Source organism: Maniola hyperantus, chromosome 21 (genome assembly GCF_902806685.2).
Source record: "Maniola hyperantus chromosome 21, iAphHyp1.2, whole genome shotgun sequence".
Classification (NCBI taxonomy): domain Eukaryota; kingdom Metazoa; phylum Arthropoda; class Insecta; order Lepidoptera; family Nymphalidae; genus Maniola; species Maniola hyperantus.
Genome location: NC_048556.1, coordinates 9,092,341 through 9,113,579, shown reverse-complemented (window position 1 = coordinate 9,113,579; position 21,239 = coordinate 9,092,341). Strand labels below are relative to the sequence as shown.

The 21,239-nt window shown below is 38.7% G+C and overlaps 1 protein-coding gene across 1 annotated transcript in view; it reads right to left on the bottom strand.

Moving 5' to 3' along the window:
• Positions 1 to 21,239, bottom strand: part of LOC117992355 (uncharacterized) — a 257,093-nt gene that overhangs the window by 170,018 nt on the left and 65,836 nt on the right. The window contains exons 9-10 of the mRNA XM_069505950.1: positions 8,936 to 9,032; positions 2,992 to 3,780 (exon numbers count right to left, since the gene is read on the bottom strand). Of these exons, the coding sequence (XP_069362051.1) occupies positions 3,671 to 3,780; positions 8,936 to 9,032 (207 nt within the window). The 3' untranslated portion in view covers positions 2,992 to 3,670. The remainder of the gene's footprint in view (positions 1 to 2,991; positions 3,781 to 8,935; positions 9,033 to 21,239) is intronic.

Genomic DNA, 21,239 nt, shown 5'->3' with positions numbered 1-21,239 from the left:
GATCAGGATCCGAAAGTTTACTCGATGGATGGAAAAAAAATTCAAAATGGCGGAATTTATTTTTTCCTCTGACTCACCCATCGACATAATTGTTCTTCTAGAAAGAGACAGAAAATGATATAATAATGTATGGGAAATATGTTTTAATGTGGAATTCGACTAGGGAAAAATTATGACATTTAAGAAAAACAAGATGGCGGCCGACGTGACTTTTGTATCTTTTTTGTTTTCCAACCGATTTTGTTTAAACTTGCAGCTCTTGCAGATATTAGTAAACGATTTTTAGGAAAAGTGAAAAAAATTGGAAAAACAAGATGGCGGCCGAGATATTCAAAAAATTTCCTACTGTAAAATTTTGTATGAAACTTTTTTTTTCACTAATATTTTCGTATAGAAGACAAAGATTCCTTTAGGGCAACATATGGAGGGAGCTGATGATTGAGGATTTCGGAGACGGGTGAAGGGCACGCTCGAGGTATTGAAGATAGGTGGGAGGTGCTCGACCAAATGTCATTCGAAACCTCATCCAATTGCCAAAAATTTGAAAAAAATTTCAAAATTCCGAAAAAAAGATGGCCGCCATACAAATTTCGTCCGCGTCCATCTCGGAGGGTATGAAAGATGGAAGAGTGGTTTTTTGGCAAAAGATGATCAGGGTCCAAAGGTCTACTCGATGGATGGAAAAAAAATTCAAAATGGCGGAATTTTTTTTTTCATACAAAAATTTTTATTATTCAAAATGGCCATTATAGACCTCGAGAGCTGCTTTAGCAGCTCGAGCAGCGAGCAAAATACTAGTTATACTATATATAGCTCAATTACCACTCACTGACTCACTGACTCACTGATTGACATAATTGTTCTCCTAGAAAGAGATAGAAAATGATATAATAATGTATGGGAGATATGTTCAGAAGTGGGATTCGAGTAGGGAAAAATTATGACATTTCAGAAAAACAAGATGGCGGCCGACCTGACTTTTGTAACTTTTTTGTTTTCCAACCGATTTTGTTACAACTTGCAACAATTGAAGATATTAGCAAACGATTTTTAGAAAAAGTGTAAAAAAATTGAAAAAACAAGATGGCGGCCGAGATTATCAAAAAATTTCCTCCTGTAAAATTTTGTATGAAACTTTTTTTTTTCACTTATGGTTTCATATAGAAGACAAAGATTCTTTTAGGGTAACATATGGAGGGAGCTGATGATTGAGGATTTCGGAGACGGGTGAAGGGCACGCTTTAGGTATCGAAGATAGGTGGGAGGTGCTCGACCAAATGTCATTCGAAACCTCATCCAATTGCCAAAAATTGGAAAAAAAATTTAAAATTCCGAAAAAAAGATGGCCGCCATACAAATTTCATCGGCGTCCATCTCGGAGGGTATGACAGATGGAAGAGTGGTTTCTTGGCAAGAGATGATCAGGGTCCGAAGGTCTACTCGTTGGATGGAAAAAAAATTCAAAATGGCGGAATTTATTTTTTCATACAAAATTTTTTATTATTCAAAATGGCCATTATAGACCTCGAGAGCTGCTTTAGCAGCTCGAGCAGCGAGCAAAATACTAGTATATATATAAAATTCAAAGTCCTGACTGACTGACTGACATATATATCAACGCACAGCCTAAACCGCTGGTCCTAAAGACATGAAATTTGGAGTGTCTATTCTTTGTAAAGAGTAGGTATCCACTAAGAAAGGATTTTTCGAAATTCCACCCCTAAGTGGGTGAAATGGGGGATGGAAGTTTGTATGAAAGTCCGTCATTTTTCAAGTTATTTGCATGAAAATTGGTATTTGGGTTTTCTGTCACAAATGAAGAAATACGTGTTCCGGGATTTTCGGAAATTCAACCAGCGGTTTAGGCTGTGCGTTGATATATATGTCAGTCAGTCAGTCAGGACTTTGAATTTTATATATACAGATTTTTTATTTAAGTAACGTTGTGTACACCTATTAGGGGTTGTTGCTTAGATCCTGATCAATTGTTTTTATGTTTTAGACATTTTACAACCTTTTTGTGTGCCTTTACAATAAAAACAAAACGCAATAACTTTGTAGGTAGATACTGTTCTTGTATTGAGTGGACTTGTACAATAAATAGTATGTAATTAGATATATCACTACCCTTATTATAAATGCGAAAGTATGTTTGATTGTTGGTTTGTTGGTTTATTGAATATTGGTTTGTTGGTTTTTTAATTTGTTCTTCAATCAAATTTGATCGACATGATTTTTTGCATGGATATAGTTAAGTCCTGTAGAGTGACATAGGCTACTTTTTATCCCGGAAAATCAAAGAGTTCCCACGGATTTTTAAGAACTAAATAAAATAAATAACTTCGTAACACTGCTCTTGTTACTTAATAAAATAAAATATAATAATAAAATAAAATAAATAACTTTGTAACTTGATTTGGGAGGCTTTGTACATTAAATAGTATGCAATTAGATATATTTAACTAAGGCAAGGTACAATTTCGTAACACTGCTCTTGTTACTTAAACGTGCATTAGTGTTAATTACTGTCATCAATTTCAGAAGCCCAGGAAGTAGCTTATGCAAGCATTAAAATTAATTCACAGCAATTTTCAAGACATCATTTAATATTTGATAAATGTTCAAACTTCCACGAGTAGGTGAGTTTCGTTCGTGAAAGCGTTCATTAAAACTTGAAATGACCTCCATTCGATAAATTTGATGCCATTTAAGTGTTTATTCATGCGGACCACAAAACAACCACACCATGGCGGCAAAAATATCGTCGGGCAGGGTGGTCGTTTGCACATACTTGTATAAGTGTTCTTACAGACCAGTGGACCTTTGTCGATGTATTGATTTACTAGATGATGCCCGCGACTACGTCCGCATGGATTTAGGTTTTATAAATCACGTGAAAATTCTTTGATTTTCCGGGATAAAAAGAAGCCTTATCTCTTTCCTCGGTATGCAAGCTATCTGTGTACCAAATTTCATCGCAATCGGTTAAACTGTTAGGCCGTGAAAAGCTAGCAGACAGGCAGACACACTTTCGCATTTATAATATTAGTATGGAATATGGATTAGGAAATATCCTCGATGACAGACTGCTGCCGTCGATATACGTTCCAATGCTAAACTTGCAAGACAGGCTAGCCCCAAAGCACAAACAAGCAAGACGCACCACTATCCTCACGTAACATCACACAAATCCTTAAAAACATATTCATCGTACGTTTCACTTTGACACCGGAGCTCCTCAGGACACGTAGCCCTGACAATGCACATTTTTTTGGAATTTGTGACGTTACGTGGTGGTGAAGGTGCGTCTTGCTTGCTTGGTGGCTTGCTTTTTCTGCATTTTCAGCAGTTTCAGGGTGGGCCGTGCAATCGTGCATATCACATGCTTCTATTGTACTCTGATTGTAGCAAATTAAGCTTTTGGTTTCATAGTGAAATGTACGAATTTTCATACAAATGTGCCTGACGACATTTTTGCTGATATAGGTGTAGTTATGGTTGTGGCACGTCTGAAAGGACGTTAAGCTTGTTTATAATTTCTAACATTCTCTTCATGAAGTTGAAATACGCTCGTCCGAATTTTGACGAGGATTTATTAATATTAATTTGCTCCCTGGGAAATTCTTGCGTTATCTAGCCTTTCCGAATAGATTTTTCTGGTCTAAAGAGGTCACCTTACTCCGTGCTGGGTGGCGATGAGGAATAGAAGCGTTGTGAGGAGTAGGCTCATGTAGCTGGTGGTAGTTTTCACGCCGCTTTGAAGTTCTGCTAGACTCGAGCCTGGGAACAAAATAAAAATTATTAAACAAAATAGGAGCTCTGGTAGGCTGTTAAGCCATGGCTCTCTTAACGATACGATCAAAAGGGCTCTTGCCACCATATACATCCTTCGCTCACTGAGCAGGCAGGGATTAGTCTGGATGATGGCAAGAGACCTGATGGATTGACGCTGGTTCCCTGGGAACGGGGACAGGCGCTAACGTGGGACGCAACGTGCGTGACACATTGGCCTCGCCAGGCATTGTCAGGGAGACAGCATTAATACCGGGAGCCGCAGCATAAATGGCTGAAAATGGCAAGCCTCTCTTATCGAGAGTCACATTTTTGTTTCGTTTGCTGGGGAGACCCTGAGGCCATTGAGTCTTAGCTTTAAAAAAATCTCACGAGACATGTCACTGCGAGTCTCATCTGGTGACAGAAAGGCTGGCTCATTTCATTCATCAACCCCCGACCTCCGAATAGTAAACCGACGTCTTAACCACTACGCTATCACCGCTCTCATTTAAATAATTATCCTCCCCCAAATAATCTAGTGATCTGGTATTAGTTATTTCAAACTTCACTAGTAATTAAGACACAGTGTCCCCTCAGTGAACACTTCCTCTGTAATCTTATACGTCTCTGTAATCTAGCAAGAAGTTGCTCACATCCGGCCATACTAACACAGCTAACTTCCGCCCACCATTGTGAGTTGGGCGTGTGCACAATGCACTTTGCTTGCTGCGTCCTTAATGACTTGAAGCAATTTGTGCACATACATCATCCTGTATTGCAGCTTTGTTAGAATAAAGAGACATCATTTATTATTATAAAAGCAGTGATAGGATAGCGGTTAAATATTTGGATTTTCAAGGCTTTCAACTTTTCGAAGTTACAGGTGTTTTATGCAATTAGATAACACTTTTAAGAATAGAATAGAATAGAATGTTTTTTTATTCATGTATACTTTTTACAAGTACTTATGAATAGTCAGGTAGTTTTAATTTACCACTGGTTCGGAATGCCGCTCCTACCGAGAAGAACCAGCAAGAAACTCGGCGGTTGCTCTTTTTAATTTTTCAATTTACAATGTTATAATACCGTACTATACAAGCCATTGCAGCCATTCATAAGTACTTGTAAAAAGTTTACATGAATAAAAAAACATTCTATTCTATTCTATTCTAAGGGTTCCTACTCAAAGCGTAAAACTAGCAAACACTATTACTAAGACTCCGCTGTCCGCCTGTCTGTCCATCTGTACGTCTGTCACCTGGCTGTATCTCATGAACCGTGATAGACAGTTGAAATTTTCACACATGATATATTTCTGTTGCCGCTATAACAGCACAATATACCTACTAAAAAAAACAGAATCAAATATATATTTAAGAACACATGAGATATACAACAAACGAGATTTTTTGCTCGTTTTTGCTTGATATTGATAACGGCAACCGGTAGACGCTTGAAATATTCACAGAATCTCTACATAGTATAAAATAAAGTCGCTTCCCGCGTATGTATGTATGTATGTATGTATGAACGCGTAGATCTTTTAAACTACGCAACGGATTTTAACGCGGTTTTCACCAATAGATAGAGTGATTCAAGAGGAAGGTTTGTAGCTATAGTTTAATTCTCAAAAAATTTGAGATCCCTAGAGAAATTGAAATAATGTGAATTAGGTCGGAAAAAATCCTCTCATTTGAGAGTTTCCGAGGCAATGACACCTCAATGACACCACATAAGTATCTACGTTGCACCCATGCGAAGCCGGGGCGGGTCGCTAGTACTATATAAAGCACCGCATCTAGTGGCTCAATTGCATCTTTGCTTGCTTTATAGAGTGACATGTTGATGATAGTGCTGTTTTATCACAACACTGAATGAAATTCCCCGGCATATGCAACGAAAACTCGCACGGTACTAAATTCCCACCACAGTATCGGATAGTCAATTAATGCGGGCGCGTCGCGTCCGGTATCAGATTTTACGATTCAACGCTGTTTCGACTAACAAGTAAATATATTCAGAGAGCTCCTGAATAAAGGGGATTACTCACTAACGGATCTCGGTTGAGGACGCTGTGGCCTAGTTCTAACTCCGTATATTAATTCTCTTATTAAGGTGATAGCCTATTCGAGGGGACTTCAACTATTTGGAGTAACGTGCGTTTAAGCAATACCTAACTGAAATGATGATAGTGATGTTTTATCACAACAATGAATAAAATTCCCCGGCATGTGCAATTAAAACTCGCACAGTACTAAATTCCCACTACAGTTTCGGATAGTCAATTCGGACGTCCGGGGACTTTAACTATTTGGAGTTACGTGCGTTTTAAGCAATACCTAACTGACATGATGATGATGATCATCATCATCATCATCATCATGATCAACCCATCACCGGCTCACTACAAAGCAAGGGTCTCCTCTCAGAGTGAGAAGGGGGTTTGGCCATAGTCTACCACGCTGGCCATATGCGGATTGGTAGACTTCACACACCTTTGAGAACATGAAGAACTCTCAGGTATGCAGGTGTGCTCACGATGTTTTTCCTTCACCGTTAAAGCAAATGATATTTAATTAGTTAAAACCCACATTACTCCGAGAAGTTAGAGGTGCGTGCCCGGGATCGAACCCCCGACCTCCGATTAGAAGGCGGACGTCCTAACCAATAGGCTATCACAGCTTAATGTCATGACATGATGATAGTGATGCTTTATCACAACAATGAAAAAAAATACCCCAGCATAATATGCAATGAAAACTAGCACGGTACTAAATTCTATAAAAATAAATGCTCTTTATTAATGTACGAGTAAGTTTGATTTAAACTTTCACTCGTAAGCATTGTGATACCAAAGTTTTCATGATAAATTACGTCCGTGTGAAGAATACCTAAGAGCATCATAAAATTCATATTATTCAAGAGAATCATATTTCGATATCCGCGCTCGCTGTCGCAACTAGGCCACCCAATTCACCTAAGCTTGTGCTTTCAACTTTCCATTCTTATTGCTATTTGAATACTGAAGTTTTCATAAGAGGAATTCATAGTCAAGATAGGGGCTTCTTTAGGGGGCCATTCAGATGACATGTTTCATATTCAATCTTTATATAGTCGCACCATTTGATGCCCGCGACTTCGTACGCGTGGATTTACCTATGTTTTCAAAAATTCCGTGGGAACTCTTTGATTTTCCGGGATAAAAAGTAGCCTATGTCACTTAAACAATACTGATGCAAAAAATCACGTCGATCAGTACTCCGTTGCGACGTGATTGAAGGACAAGCCAACAAACCAACAAACACACTTTCACATTTATAATAGTGGTAGTGATTTTACAATCTATTGAGTTGAATATGACACATGTATTCTGAAGCGGCCCCTAAAAAGCCCCTATTTGGACTATGAATTCCAGTGTTAGTAAAGCCCCTTCAAGGCAAGAGTGAATAGGCATCTTCCAGGCAAGCGCGCTCCAACCAAGGTCCTAGACCTTATCATTGCTAAAAAAAACCGGCCAAGTGCGGGTCAGGCTCGCGCATCGAGGGTTCCGTACTAAAGTCGTATTTTTTCGACATTTTGCACGATAATTCAAAAACTATGATGCCTAAAAACGAATAAAAAACTGTTTTAGAATGTACAGGTAAAGACCTTTCATATGATACCCCACTTTTTAATATATTTATCTTACTTCGAAAATTGAAAATACTAATTATTAGTTCATGACCACGATTTAATTTTTTTTGTGTCATGTACCTAACCACAAATTCACGGTTTTCAGATTTTGACTTTGACTTTTGACTTTATGAGGGTTCCGTTTTTCCTTTTGAGGTACGGAACCCTAAAAATAAAAATAGTTTATTTCAAATAACTTTGGTTAACAGTAACTAAGAAGAGTTAGGAGCCTATTGTATTGCTACAAATGCGATTGTTTTAAGTGGTTGGATTGTGCGTTAAAGAGAAATAGCCCTAGCACGCTCAGCGCTTTCCATACAAACGTAGTTTGATTTTTATAAATTGACTAGCTACCCCGGCGAACTTCGTACCGCCTAACAGTCGATTCGTTTTCAGGATTTTTTTAAATTTTTCTCTCCGTAAGAACCATCCTCGTACTTCAAGGAATATTATGCAAAAATAATTAGCGAAATCGGTTCAGCGGGTCTCGATATTTGCGACCAGCAACAAATTCAGCGATTCATTTTTATAATAGAGATTTGATTGATTGGTTTGATTTTTGACGGGGACGCTCCGCGCTCCCACACGCCACTCGCATTCGCCCGCACCGTGTTATGGGCAGATTACACCTACCAAGTACAGTGGCGAGTGAGTATCCTCGGCCAAGTACTCGGTTGGTATAACCACTTATCGAGTGCAATTACGCCGCAATTTCTCAGCCACAGCACTGTCTCGGCCGAGTGACATTTTACTGTTTCGCTTCACTACTCGGTAGGTGTAATCTGCCCATTAGCACGGGGTTTGTGCGGGAGTGCGAGGTGTTCTCTCCCCGATTGCCATCTCATCGTTGTCATCTCGACCTGTCGCGTACTATACAATATGTAGTTTGATTATGGAAAGAGCTGGGGGGCGCGCTAGAGCTACTTTATATACCTGTATCTCAGAATACATAATAGTCTATAGTAATTGAAGCGACTCATATAAACAGACACCGTGTGACAGATTCCAACTGTTTGCCGTTCCGTAATGATTGTTGATCCCTTGGAATTGTGTCGTGATGCAATTTATGAATTGGGCGTTAAATTCTGTATTGAATGCATACAGTTCCGAATGCATAATTTACATTGCATAATTCTTCGATTAAATGTTCTTATCTTTAGGGTTCCGTGCCTGAAGGGTGGCAAATTTATATTCTGATACTGATTTATTCTATTAGCCCTTGACTGCAATCTCACCTGCTGGTAAGTGATGGCACCTCCTGGTATGGCAGGCCAAGAGTCTCTCACCCGTATTCACAATCATTACTATGAAATCGCACAGTGTGCTCAAACGCATATTGTGGATTTCACCAATCAGATTATCGAAATAAACTGATTGGTGGAACCACACACTGTGCGTTCAAGCGCACTGGAAGACCTGATAGTAATGATTGTGAATACAGGGGTCTGTCAGTAGGTAATACAACAGCAAAGTAAGTGAATAGGTATACCTTGTAAAACATGGACTCTCGCGAAGGTCCTCATTGCTAGAGGTGCTTCCAGGGCGCAGGTGTAGTTGCCAGCATCCTCGACTTTCAGTTGCGCCACCTGCGAAACAAAGTGTATTGGATAGGGCCTTTTTGTATTGTGCGACAGTTCCGAGACGATATCGAATGAATACAAGTTTTGAACCTTATATAAATAAAAATTGTATTACACAGACGTTAGTGGTTTTAAGCTTATTTCGTGGTTTAACGACATATTAGTATAACGTAGTCGTGACCACGACTCGTACAACTGGGTTGAAATATCGACAAATCAAAATCGTCCGCCTCCTAATCGGAGGTTGTGGGTTCGATCACGGGCACTTTAACGGGGACGAAATTATGTGCGTTTTAAGTAATTAAATGTCACTTTCTTTAACGGTGAAGGAAACATCGTGATGAAACCTGCATGCCTGAGAGTTCTCCAAAATGTCCTCAAATGTGTGTGAAGTCTGCCAATCCGCACTCGGCCAGCGTCGTATACTATGACCAAAACCCCTTCTCATATTGAGAGGAGACCCGTCCTCTGTAGTGAGCTATTCAAGAGTTGATCATGATAATGTGGAATGTAGCGTATTTTTCCGATGTCGCATCGCACAGTGTTAAAGAATGCTTTGCAAAAAGACGTAATGCCACTCGCTACTTCGTAAATAAAGTCGCTTAGTAATATCGCACATGAGGAAAATACTGTCGCCCGTAAACAAAAATGTAAGATAAGTAAAAATAATATATGAATTCATAATATAAAACGTTTCATGTTATATTTTAAGCTTACGTTCTCAGCGTAGAGTCGAAACCTAACAAAAACATAAGAATATTACGTAAAATATAAGCAGAACAATATCAATATAGACTACTTAAATTTGGTATACTTTATTTAACCTACACCATAAAATACACGTTATATAGTTATGTAATGGATAAGTACATACAACAAGACAATAATATATTTAACTGTAACGCGTAAAATTTAACTCCTCACGCGCTATTTTAACTTTATGTGTTTTTCAAGTCAAAATTACGATTATAGCGTATTATTATTTATTTTAAAGGTAAACCCCGTACTTTTGACATGACAGTTGCGAGTTAAAGAATAGAGTAAAATGGCGCGTGAGGAGTCATTTTTACGGACTATACAAGTTGGAGTTGGCAATGTTCATTCTTAGTGGTGTGATCGACTGCTCTGAACTGCACAACAAGCTATGCTGCGTTTATGCACCATCTAACTACAGCTACCTCTACCACACCGCCCCAAATTTTTCGTAAATATGTTTAGTCGCACGGTAGCGCGCTCCAGGTCACCCATACCGCGCACTTTGGCTGCGCTCAACGCGCTGCTGAAGGAGTCCCCTCGCTGTGACATATTTGCTGACAAATGGGCTGACATCATGGGTCAGATCCTGCACTTCTGTGAAAGTTTTTAATATTGCTTTTTGACAAGACAAATTTATTATTTATTATTAATTGTAATTATAACTTAATTCCATTTCAATTTTTTGTAAGTATATTTATGTTAGTTAGTAGTTTAATTAGTGTAATTGGGCTTCATGCCCGTTCTAATTAAATAATAGTAATAAATAAATAAATAAATAATAAATTATTAAAGCTGAAAACCATAGTTGGTAATTATTTGCAAACTTATGCAACTCTGATTACAGTACAATAATAATGGCTCTATACCATCGAGCTAGCTTATCGAGCTATAATAATAGAGGTGGGCTAGAAAAAAAATGTTTTGATGAAGGTGATCGCATGCCATGAGATGACCCTCAAAGTCTGCAGGAGATACAAGAGCTCTGGTAACTGCGTACTGAATATACTGAAATACGTGAATCAGTCGCATCAAACATCAAAGTTAAATCAAATAAAACTATTACGAAAACTGAACCTTATAACGATCATAATTTTTCATAGTTCAAGCTTTAGAAGAAATGGAATAAAAATAGAATCGTGTTATCACCAGGTGCGCATTCCCACACGAGCTTTCAAATTTTGAACACGGCCGTTATAACAGACGTGTTTTAAGCTGAGTACACACGGGTAAAAGTTTGCGTTGTTTGACAAATTTAGCGATTGTTTGATATATAAATCCTATAGGTATATTTTAGTCAGTGTCATCGATATACGATTTGATAACGTACCTAACTGAATAAATTAATGACTAAAATAATTTTAGAAACAAAATAGGGAAAAGTCGCTACTTTGTGTCTAAAATTATTATAAAACACTAAAGTGAGATAAAAATGTACGTTTTTAATTATAAAGTTTCTAATTACAAATTACTAGAAAGGTATTGTGTGTGTTTGTTATAAAATACTAAACTAACAAATATAATAAAGCATTAAAAAGGTACATTTATTATTTTATTCCACAAATATTTTGTTCTCTACTTCGTTTCTAATTAAAAAGTACTAGGAATGTATTATACGGTTGGATTAGGATTAATTAATCTTTCATGTGATTAATAACGCTATAAGCGTTATTTATTGTTGTTGAGATGGACAAAACGTTTGACAGAGACAACGCTCTACAAAGCCGAAATCTCATTCTAAAGGTCGATGTACAGTATTTCTTACCTGCTACTGTATCTAGCATATAATATTCTTTATCACCATTTAATAACAAATGAGGGTATATATTTTTAATACCGGGTCTTAGATCATTTTAACCTACCAATTTAGTTTAGTTTGAAGAATTTTTTTAAACTACATTTTTTTTTAAAGAATATTAGCCATATTAAATGACCTTTCCTCTCCAATTAAGCGTCAGGCTTGTGCTAGGAGTAGGTACGACAATAGTGCAACGGGCGGGATTTGAACCGTCGACCTTTCGGTTTTCAGTCCACTCCTATACCGGTTGAGCTATTGAGGCTCTAGACATGTGAAGTTACATTAGCATGCAACGCACTTTTTCAGCGATATGTACTCAGCCTTAGGTTAGGTAAACTGATAACCACACATTATCTGTACGCGTGACGTGTAATTCTCGTGATATCACATTATATGGGTGATACCTTGCCGCCAATAAATTTGTTTTAGCGACTATGAATAATATTTTCATCATCATATTTAAATACCTATCTCGTGCATAAAGCTACTCGTAGAATATTTTATATCATCATCATCATCATCATGATCACTGTCTCAATACTGGACAACTCTCAGGTATTCATGTTGCCTCACGATGTTTTCTGCCACCATTAAAGCAAGTGATATTAATTACTTAAAACGCGCATAACTCTGATAAGTAAGGGTTAGGAGGCAGACGTCCTAACCACTAGGCTACCTATCACAGCTTCCTGATTAGGAAGCGGACATTTTGTGTATAATATATTAATTTTGTATATAAAGGTAAGTTATTTTCATGATGAATCCTCCAAGAACCATACTTTTTATGCAAAAGTCACAACAAAGCTTTTAGCTGACCTATCCTCATCCTATACTCCTGCATCTATCAAAGCTTAATCTTTATTCTGTGCTATAAACTTTAATAAAAAGTGTAATTTCAGTCATCTTTAAAAAACACAGCTCCACCTTTTTTGCCATTTTTCAAGAACCATAACTTGGGCGATATTACGAATAGACGCAGATATTAGATAATATATCTTTGGGTTTCTTAGAATTTCACTGTAATGCTGTAAAGGCTGAAACATACACGACGCGTTGCTGCTAAAGCATGGCAGAACGTCGCACAAACTTTGTTTGATCTATTTTTTATTAGCGTAGCTGGTAGCAGGCATAACCTGCGACTTCGTATTAGATTTAGGCTTTTGAAAATTCAGTAGGAACTCTTCGATCTTCCAGAAAAAGTAGGCAATGTAACTCTCAATGTTTATAATATTTTAAGGACGCGTGGCGGGGTGTTGTCTAGTCCATCGACTACAGCATAGAACTTTAGGCCCAACACCCGATCGAGACCACGAGATTCGTAGGCGTTTCTTCTCCGTGCCACTTCCGGTCAAAAAGATTACGTCTTGGCCTAGGCCAAACAAAGTAGACTCCGCTGTTCCGAGTTCTGTCTGTTTCAGCCCTTAACTTTGTGTCTTTTATGTATTCAGCGATTCAATTTGGAAAACGAAATGAGGGGTGCGCGATTTTTATCACGGCGCCTGTTCCGTGCTAGCGAAATTGTGTTCCTTTTTCGCGCTCGCTTACGTTTAGAGCACATTTTGTTTTACTATTTGTATAATAAAGTCATACGAGAAAATTTCAGCCCTACATGTCTTATAGTCTCTGAATAATAAGACTAATATGAATAATAAGATGTGACATACTGAGGGAACTGTGTCAATTTCAGTTGAATTAGCTTCTTGTTCTAAACGGTAACTCAATTATTTAAATGGTCAATGGAGCGACGAAATTTACATAGTTCTAATTCTAACGCATAACAATTTCGTACTACATTCTACGACTATTCGAATTTCAGCGTACAATTTCAACAACCCCATTTTGCATAATACTATCCCAAGTCCCTGTTCTCTGGAACATTCGAGGTGGAAGCGAATCCTAGAGCAAGTATAAGATGAGCATAAGGGCCGACGCATACAGACGGAGTGGAGAAGAGGCGAGTTTTTTCGTTAAAAGTTTACCTAAACTTAAATGAAATGAAGGTAGGGTAAATGTATTTATTTCACGTAATACAACTTATGCCACTTGCAATATATTCGGAATGCGAATTCTACTGAGAAGAGTATAAACTCAAAGTCATAATTAAAATATTAAAATACCCGACTACCCTGCCAAAAACTAGCAAAAAAGTGATATTATTTCACATTTGCAAATGGCGCCATACATACACCGCATATTGAATTTTTCAATATTTTTTTTGTAAAAAACCTGTACCACTTGGGATTAAAAGGAATATTAATTACTAGTTGATGCCCTCGACTTTGTTCGCGTGGATTTAGGTTATAGAAAATCCTGTGGGAACTCTTTGATTTTCCGGGACAAAAGTAGCATATGTCACTCTCCAGGTCTTGGACTATACCCATGCAAGAAAACCACGTCGATCCGTTGCTCTGTTCCGACATGATTGAAGGACAAACCAACAAACAAACACACTTTCGCATTTATAATATGGGTAGTGATGGGTAGTGATGATCAACATGGCTTTTAGTCTTTTTTATTTTAAAAAAGCATGCCTTATTTGAATTGTTCAGAAAGACCTCCGCGCATCAGCTCTACCGGTGGGCGTTAAGCCTAAAGCAGGTAAAAATTTCGGGGCTTAAATCCGAATTCCAAATATCATTTGACCTGTCTTGCCGGTATACCCAGGCTTGCTTGTTATTCAAACCTACTTGTACAAAAGCTACTTGTAATAATAATCCATTCTTGATCTGTGGTTCAATGTATTAGGTATTAGTTAGAAGCGGTGATAGCCTAGTGGTTAAGAGGTCAGCCTGGAAGTCGTGGAGTTTGGAGTTAGATCCCGGGCCCGCACCCTTACCTTTTCAGAGTTGTGTACCTGCATATTAAGCAACTAGATGATGTTCGCAACTTCGTCCGCGTGGATTTAGGTTTTTGTATAATTACGTGGGAACTCTTTGATTTTCCGGAATTCGCCTATGATAATTTCCAGGATGCAAGATATCTCTCTACCCAATCCATACTATAATATTATAAATGCGAAAGTGTGCCTGTCTGTCTGTCTGTCTGTCTGTCTGTCTGCTAGCTTTTCACGGCTCAACCGTTCAACCGATTTTGACAAAATTTGGTACAGGGATAGCTTGCATCCCGGGGAAGGACATAGGCTATTTTATCCCGGAAAAACAAAGAGTTCCCACCGGATTTTAAAAACTAAATCCACGCGGACGAAGTCGCGGGCATCATCTAGTTTCATATAAATCGGTTAAGTGGATAGGATAGTGGATTTTCGAGCAAAAAAAGTCACTCTACAGGTCTTTGACTATATCTATGCAAAAAAATCACGTCGATCCGTTGCTCCGTTGCGACGTGATTGAAAGACAAACCATCAAACAAACACACTTTCGCATTTATAATATGGGTCACCGATCATTTGCGCTACTTAATAGGTTTAATAAACAATTTTATCATCAGATTCTAGAAACGATATCTAAGACAGGGCTCAACGTGATCTCCCTTATCATTGAGCAAAAGTATAAAGCCAAATCAAAGTGCGCTCTATCAAAGAGATAAACCTAGCAAAGCCTACCATTTCGCTGACAAAGATACGCCTGCTCGTGGATCGTAAATCAAATCCAGATCCTAAAAGATATAAAAGTAAACGCCCACTGAGAGGTAAAAATCTCTTCTATTCGGCAATTTATCTAAGATATTTCCAATTTAATATTAGTGCTAGATAGGACAAGGCTACTTTTATGTGGATAAAATAGCTCTTTGGCAACTTTTACGTCCAATATGTTGTACACTCATACTGGGTAACCAAGCAAATCTACATTAGTTTAAATGAAATAAATAAGTACAGTACACGGCTGAAAGTAATGTACATTGGCCTTTAGAATGACATTTTGGCTTTGTATAGCGTTGTCTCTGTCACTCATATCTATATGACATTTTGTCGGTTTCAACGACAGAGATAGCGCTCTACAAATCTGCTATCTCCTTCCAAGGGTCGATGTACATTACTTTCGGCCGCGTACTGTATTTTGTCTGTGATGCCGTCCATACGATATCGTTTGGCACAAAAAAAAGCTTGCATATTGGCAACGGACATATCCACGGGATTTTTAAAAACTAAACAACGCACTGATTAAGTGGTGGGCATTAGAAAGAAAGAAAGAAGAGAAAGAAAAACGTTTATTTCTTATTGTGCCACACATCACTTCTTATAACTAAGACTAGGTTATTTTCGCGACTTCGTCCACGTGTATTACACAAATTTCAAACCCCTATTTCACCACCTTAGCGTTGAATTTTCAAAAATTCTTTCTTAGCGGATGCCTACGTCATGATAGCTCTGCATGCCAAATTTCAGCCCGATCCGGCCAGCAGTTCGAGCTGTGCGTTGATAGATCAGTCAGTCAGCAGTCAGTCAGTCACCTTTTCCTTTTATATATTTAGATTAATGTGTATTATTTTCTCTTTCGAGATCTAGGTACCTACTAGTAGAACTCTAGATAACCAAAGTTGTAACATGGGAAAAGCTTTCGGATGCATAATCGCGTTTGGCACCTACATTTCTGATTGCTTCGCCCTAGAAAACTAGATTTTGGCAAGTTACGCCGTGTGAAGGCTGACATTAAAATTTATGGTCCAAAACGAGCTGTTGCTTTGGCGGGGATGTAAACGGATGCCCTCTAATAGACTTATATATATAGTATAAAATAGAATATAGAAATATAGAAGATATATATATATAGAATAATAGACTTTCGGTGACAATAATAGACTAGCTTTACGACATTATGGGTGATATGGACATTATCGGTTTCAGTTTCGGTACCGCATCGTTGATTTTGTGATGTCTATCGTTCATCATCACTTTTCATCGTCTTTTGATAATAGTTATTCACTGTCAACGTTCACCATATTATAATAGACTAGCTTATACCTGCGACTTTGTCCGCATGGACTACACAAATTTCGAACACCTATTTAATAATTTTGGGTTCGAATTTTTTAAAAATCATTTCTTATAGCAGATGTCTAGTACATACGTCATAATAGCTATCTACATGCCAAATTTCAGCCCGACCCGTCCAGTAGTTTGAAATCAGTCAGTCAGTCAGTCACCTTTTCCTTTTATATATTTAGAATTTAGATTATGTTAAGGACTCTGAAAGCTAGGAAAGATGTATTCTTACTATCTACTCTACTACATTTTGTAAATCTCTTTGGGTTATAACCTAGCTATTTTATACAATAAAGTGAAAGATAAGGAGTAAGTGCAGGAAAATATTTAACTCAACACTTACACTTTAGCCCGCAAATATATGACGGCAATTCGGAACGAGCAGGCGGGCTAAATTACATAGCCCAGGGTAAGAGGGCGTGGTGCTACTGTCAGCGGGGACCCAATAGACTACTAGCTAATGTTCACGATTTCATCCGTATGGATTTAAGATATTAAAATCCCGTGAGAACATGTCCAATCCAATGAGAAAAGTGACTTATGTCTAACTATAGCCATGCAAAAAATCACGTCGATCAGTTACTCCGTTGCGACGTGATTAGGGAACAAACCGACAAACCAATTAACAAACAAACAAACACAATTTTGTATTTTTATAACTATGGGTATTGACAGGTGTAATGATTCTTGCTTTTGGCTATAAAATTTTAGTTATGTTAAAAGACCAGACATTGATGAAAACAATCAGTGCAATCAGCCAGCTATGAGATGATAATGACGATGACTTTCTTATTATTGCTATAAAATTGCAGTTGTGACAAGAAATACCAGGGTTTGACTCCGGTAAAACTTATGAAAATGGTTTTAATTTGTACGTACCTAGTGTATTATTTTTAAATTCTATATTGATTAAAAAAGGCACATTTTATTGTCATCAATACTTAGTCCTGACCCACTAACTGACTCATCAACGCCCAGACCAAATCCTTCAATGTGGGGAACTAAAATTTTTGCAAAGATCCTTTCTGGTTTCTAATAAGGCCGGATTTTTGGCCCATGGAATGGAGAGTAAAGATTTTTAATTTTGACGAGTAAAGGCGCGAGCGATTGCAAGTATTCACTGAGTACAGCCTTTCAGCGCTATCAGTAAGGCCACACCCAATAAAGCACTTATTTAACCAATCACACAGAAACATTGTTACGAGAACCTTGCTGCCTGAATAAATTACTTAGAATTATTGTTACGCAGACAGTAATGTGTCTCGACATTTTGACTATCTCTTGTGAATGTGAATTTCCAAGAAAACATGGTAATATCTACTTACTGTAATAATTTATTGCGTTAGACATTTGCTACGGGCGAGCAACGAGAAGAGTCGAACGAAAGAGACAATAAACGATTAAAAATTTTTCAATTCACTTATGTAGAACAGTGTTATGATTATGTATTTTTGTATTGAATGTCTCCCTTATTTTGTAAATAAGACTTTTTTTTTTATTAGCGCGATTAGTTGTTTAAATTTTTATGTATAGTTTAGTCGTTTGCTTGTATTTTTATATTATTATATATATGTATGTATTGTATATGTTTGTTAATGTTGTGTCGCCCTAGTTGTTTGTAGTAAGCTGTGGATAGTGTAGTGGATTACATATTTATCAATTTTGTTAGATTTAAGTCGTACCTAGTTTTAACTTTTAATATGCAATTGTTTACTGTCCCAAATAAAAAAAAAAAAAAAAAAAAAAAAAAAAAAAAAAAAAAAAAAAAAAAAAAAAAAAAAGAAAGAGAGAGAAGTTGTCGCTGGCCTATAAGTGAGTGTACTAGTGCGACGGGCGATTATTCGCGCCGGTCGCTTGGAGAGGCGGTCGAGACATACATTCATCATCATCGTCATGAATCGATAGACGTCCACTGCTGGACATCTCTTGGAGGTACTTCCACACGCCACGGTCTTGCTTCGCCTGAATCCAGTGGCTGTGCACAGTAAGCGCGATCAACTAAGTGTTATAGTACGCGACAGTGGCGACAGGTTAAGGTGGCACTCATGGTATGAGGCGCTGGGACGCCCCGAACACCCGCACGTCACCCGCACTCGCCCGCACCGGGTGAGCGCGGGGGCTCGGCCTGTCGCGTACTATAAATATTAATTATATTTTTACTAGCTGTTGCCTGCGACTTCGTTCGCGTGGGACTAGGTTTTTTAAAAATCCCGTGGGAACTTTTTTATTTTCCGGGATAAATTAGCCTATGTCACTCTCCAGGTCTTTATATCCATGCAAAAAATCACGTCAATCCGTTGCACCATTGCGACGTGATTGAAGGACAAACCAACAAACCAACAAACAAACACACTTTCCATTTATAATAACAGTAGGTACTGATCACTTTCATTGACATGGAATTTTTTAAAACAAGTTTACCATTATGAAGAAACAGTATGAAGACAAAGTATTTATACTTTGTTTGCGAAGTAAAATAAAATTTTATATATCTTCAAACAGAACTGGTTCGTATAAAAACCCTCCTTGTTTCAATTAATTAATTCTTGCAGTATCGAAGGCGAAATTAAAAGCAATTCCAATAAAATTGGATATAAAACCATCTTACTTACTTCTAGTAGCGACTTTTTATAAAAAGTGAAAGAGCCAACGTCAAAAATGCTGTCTAATTCATCGTCATCATAATCACCCATCGCAGGCTCACTACTGGGTACGGGTATTCTATCATACCGGCTTCCCACGGTGCATGATATTGCGGACGAATGCGGACCAGCCCGCATTGACGCATCATAGGAATAGTATCGTTCGTGGTAGCACAGACAAGTCGCGAGTCGTCGTCGTCGTCCGAACATTGTGTGCAATGCGTGGCTATACCTACGTGATCGTTGGTCATGCGTGATAATCCGCAGAATCATGCACCGTGGGAAATCAGTATCAGAATGAAAAGGGTTTAGGTCATAGTCTAATACGCCGGCCCAATGCGGATTGGCAGACTTCACACACTTTTGAAAACATTGAGAACTCTCAAGCATGCAGCGTTCCCTTTACCGTTAAGGCAAGTGATATTTGCTTAAAACACACATAACACCGAAAAGCTAAAAGTGCGTGCCCGGGATCGAATCTCAGACCTCACTAGTAGAAGCCGAATGTCTTAACCACTAGGCTATTATCGCTCTTATTGCTATGTGTAATTACTTCAGAAAAAAGTTAGTGGTGGGTAAAATTTCACAAAGTAAATTCTCCACATGAGCAGATTCCCATTTTAGAACTATTGTTCATTCACTGATGTAGACAAAATTCTTTAGGGAAAAATGCTCCCGTATATTTTTGTGAGGTTCTAATTTTCTTTCCTTTTAAGAGAAAACAAAGTTTGCTTGGTCTTACTGTGTTATTTTTCTTTTCAATCTCTGTGCGCTAAATGCTCATTCATGCTGTAAGCATACTACGTAAGTTTGAACTTTGTAAAAGGTTTGTTAGAACGGCAAATATACCAACATTTTTAGAGAAAAATTTCCTCCAACAACGTGACTAAATTGGATAGAAGATTGGCCGAGTCCGCAATTTTGATATCATCATCATCGTCATTGTCAATCGCTAGATGTGCAATGCTGGACATAGGTCTATTATGGGGACTTTCACATGATATTAGCTGCGTATCCACCTAGCCCACAGGCTCCCGCGGCAGCCTCGGTGTCCAGATCGCGAGCGATGGCTCCCGAGGCAGCCTCAGTAGTTTTGTTCAATTTACACGAGGCCGCCTCGCGAGGCAGGCTGAGCTATCATAAGTCCGCGAGTATTCGAAATGGACAGTTGAAGTTGCTTTACGCGCGAGCCAAAACATAACCGTCCCCACCTGTCACACAGCGCTCACTGAGGCACCTTTGAGCACGTCAAGTTTACCGACAACAGATGGCTCGGGGCCGAGCCGTGCTCGGCCGAGCAAACGCGCGCCCGAGGCACGTCCACACCAGCCGAGGCATTTGGCTCGCGAGGCTGCCGCGCGAGCTAAACGTACGCAGCTATTTACGATGCGTTGCGTTGGCGGTGCGGCGCCTGAGCGGTGCCGCTGCGTCATCCTACTCGGTGTACCATGCCGCACGTAAAGTTACGACGGCGTGCGGCGCCGCACCGCACGCGAAACGAACTTGGGACCAGACAGACAAGGCGGAGAGGGGTGGTGCGTTGTAAAGTCATACTTTTTGGCGGAGTGGCAACGCAACGCAGTGCCCGTGAGGCACCCAATACTCAAATCCACAGCGGTGCTGCGCCGCAACGCACCGGAAATGCATCGTGTTGCAGTCTAATAATAGAGGTGGACTCTTAGACTAAAAAAGGTTTCGCTATAAAGAATTTCCTCTTCAATTCAATTACAAGAATGAACATCAAAATCAAATGAGCGTAGCGTAAACTAGATCTACTGGGTCTTGTGTACTGTAGATAAATGGTAAGGGTATGTACTAAAACCACCCCTCGACGTCGAGTTTCTTTTTTTTTAATGTTTTTTGTTATCTACCATTAAGTACCGTTCTACCTAGATGGGGAGAAGTTAAACATATGTTTTTCTCTGTCGTAGAACCAGCCCACTTGGGTACAATCCTCGTTTAATTTGTTGTTTGACCCATTTAAAACTCGTTTTTACTAGCTTAATGTGTAGTACGTGACAGGTCGAAGTGGCAATCGGGGAGGGAACGCCCCGCACACCCACACAGCCTCCGCGCTA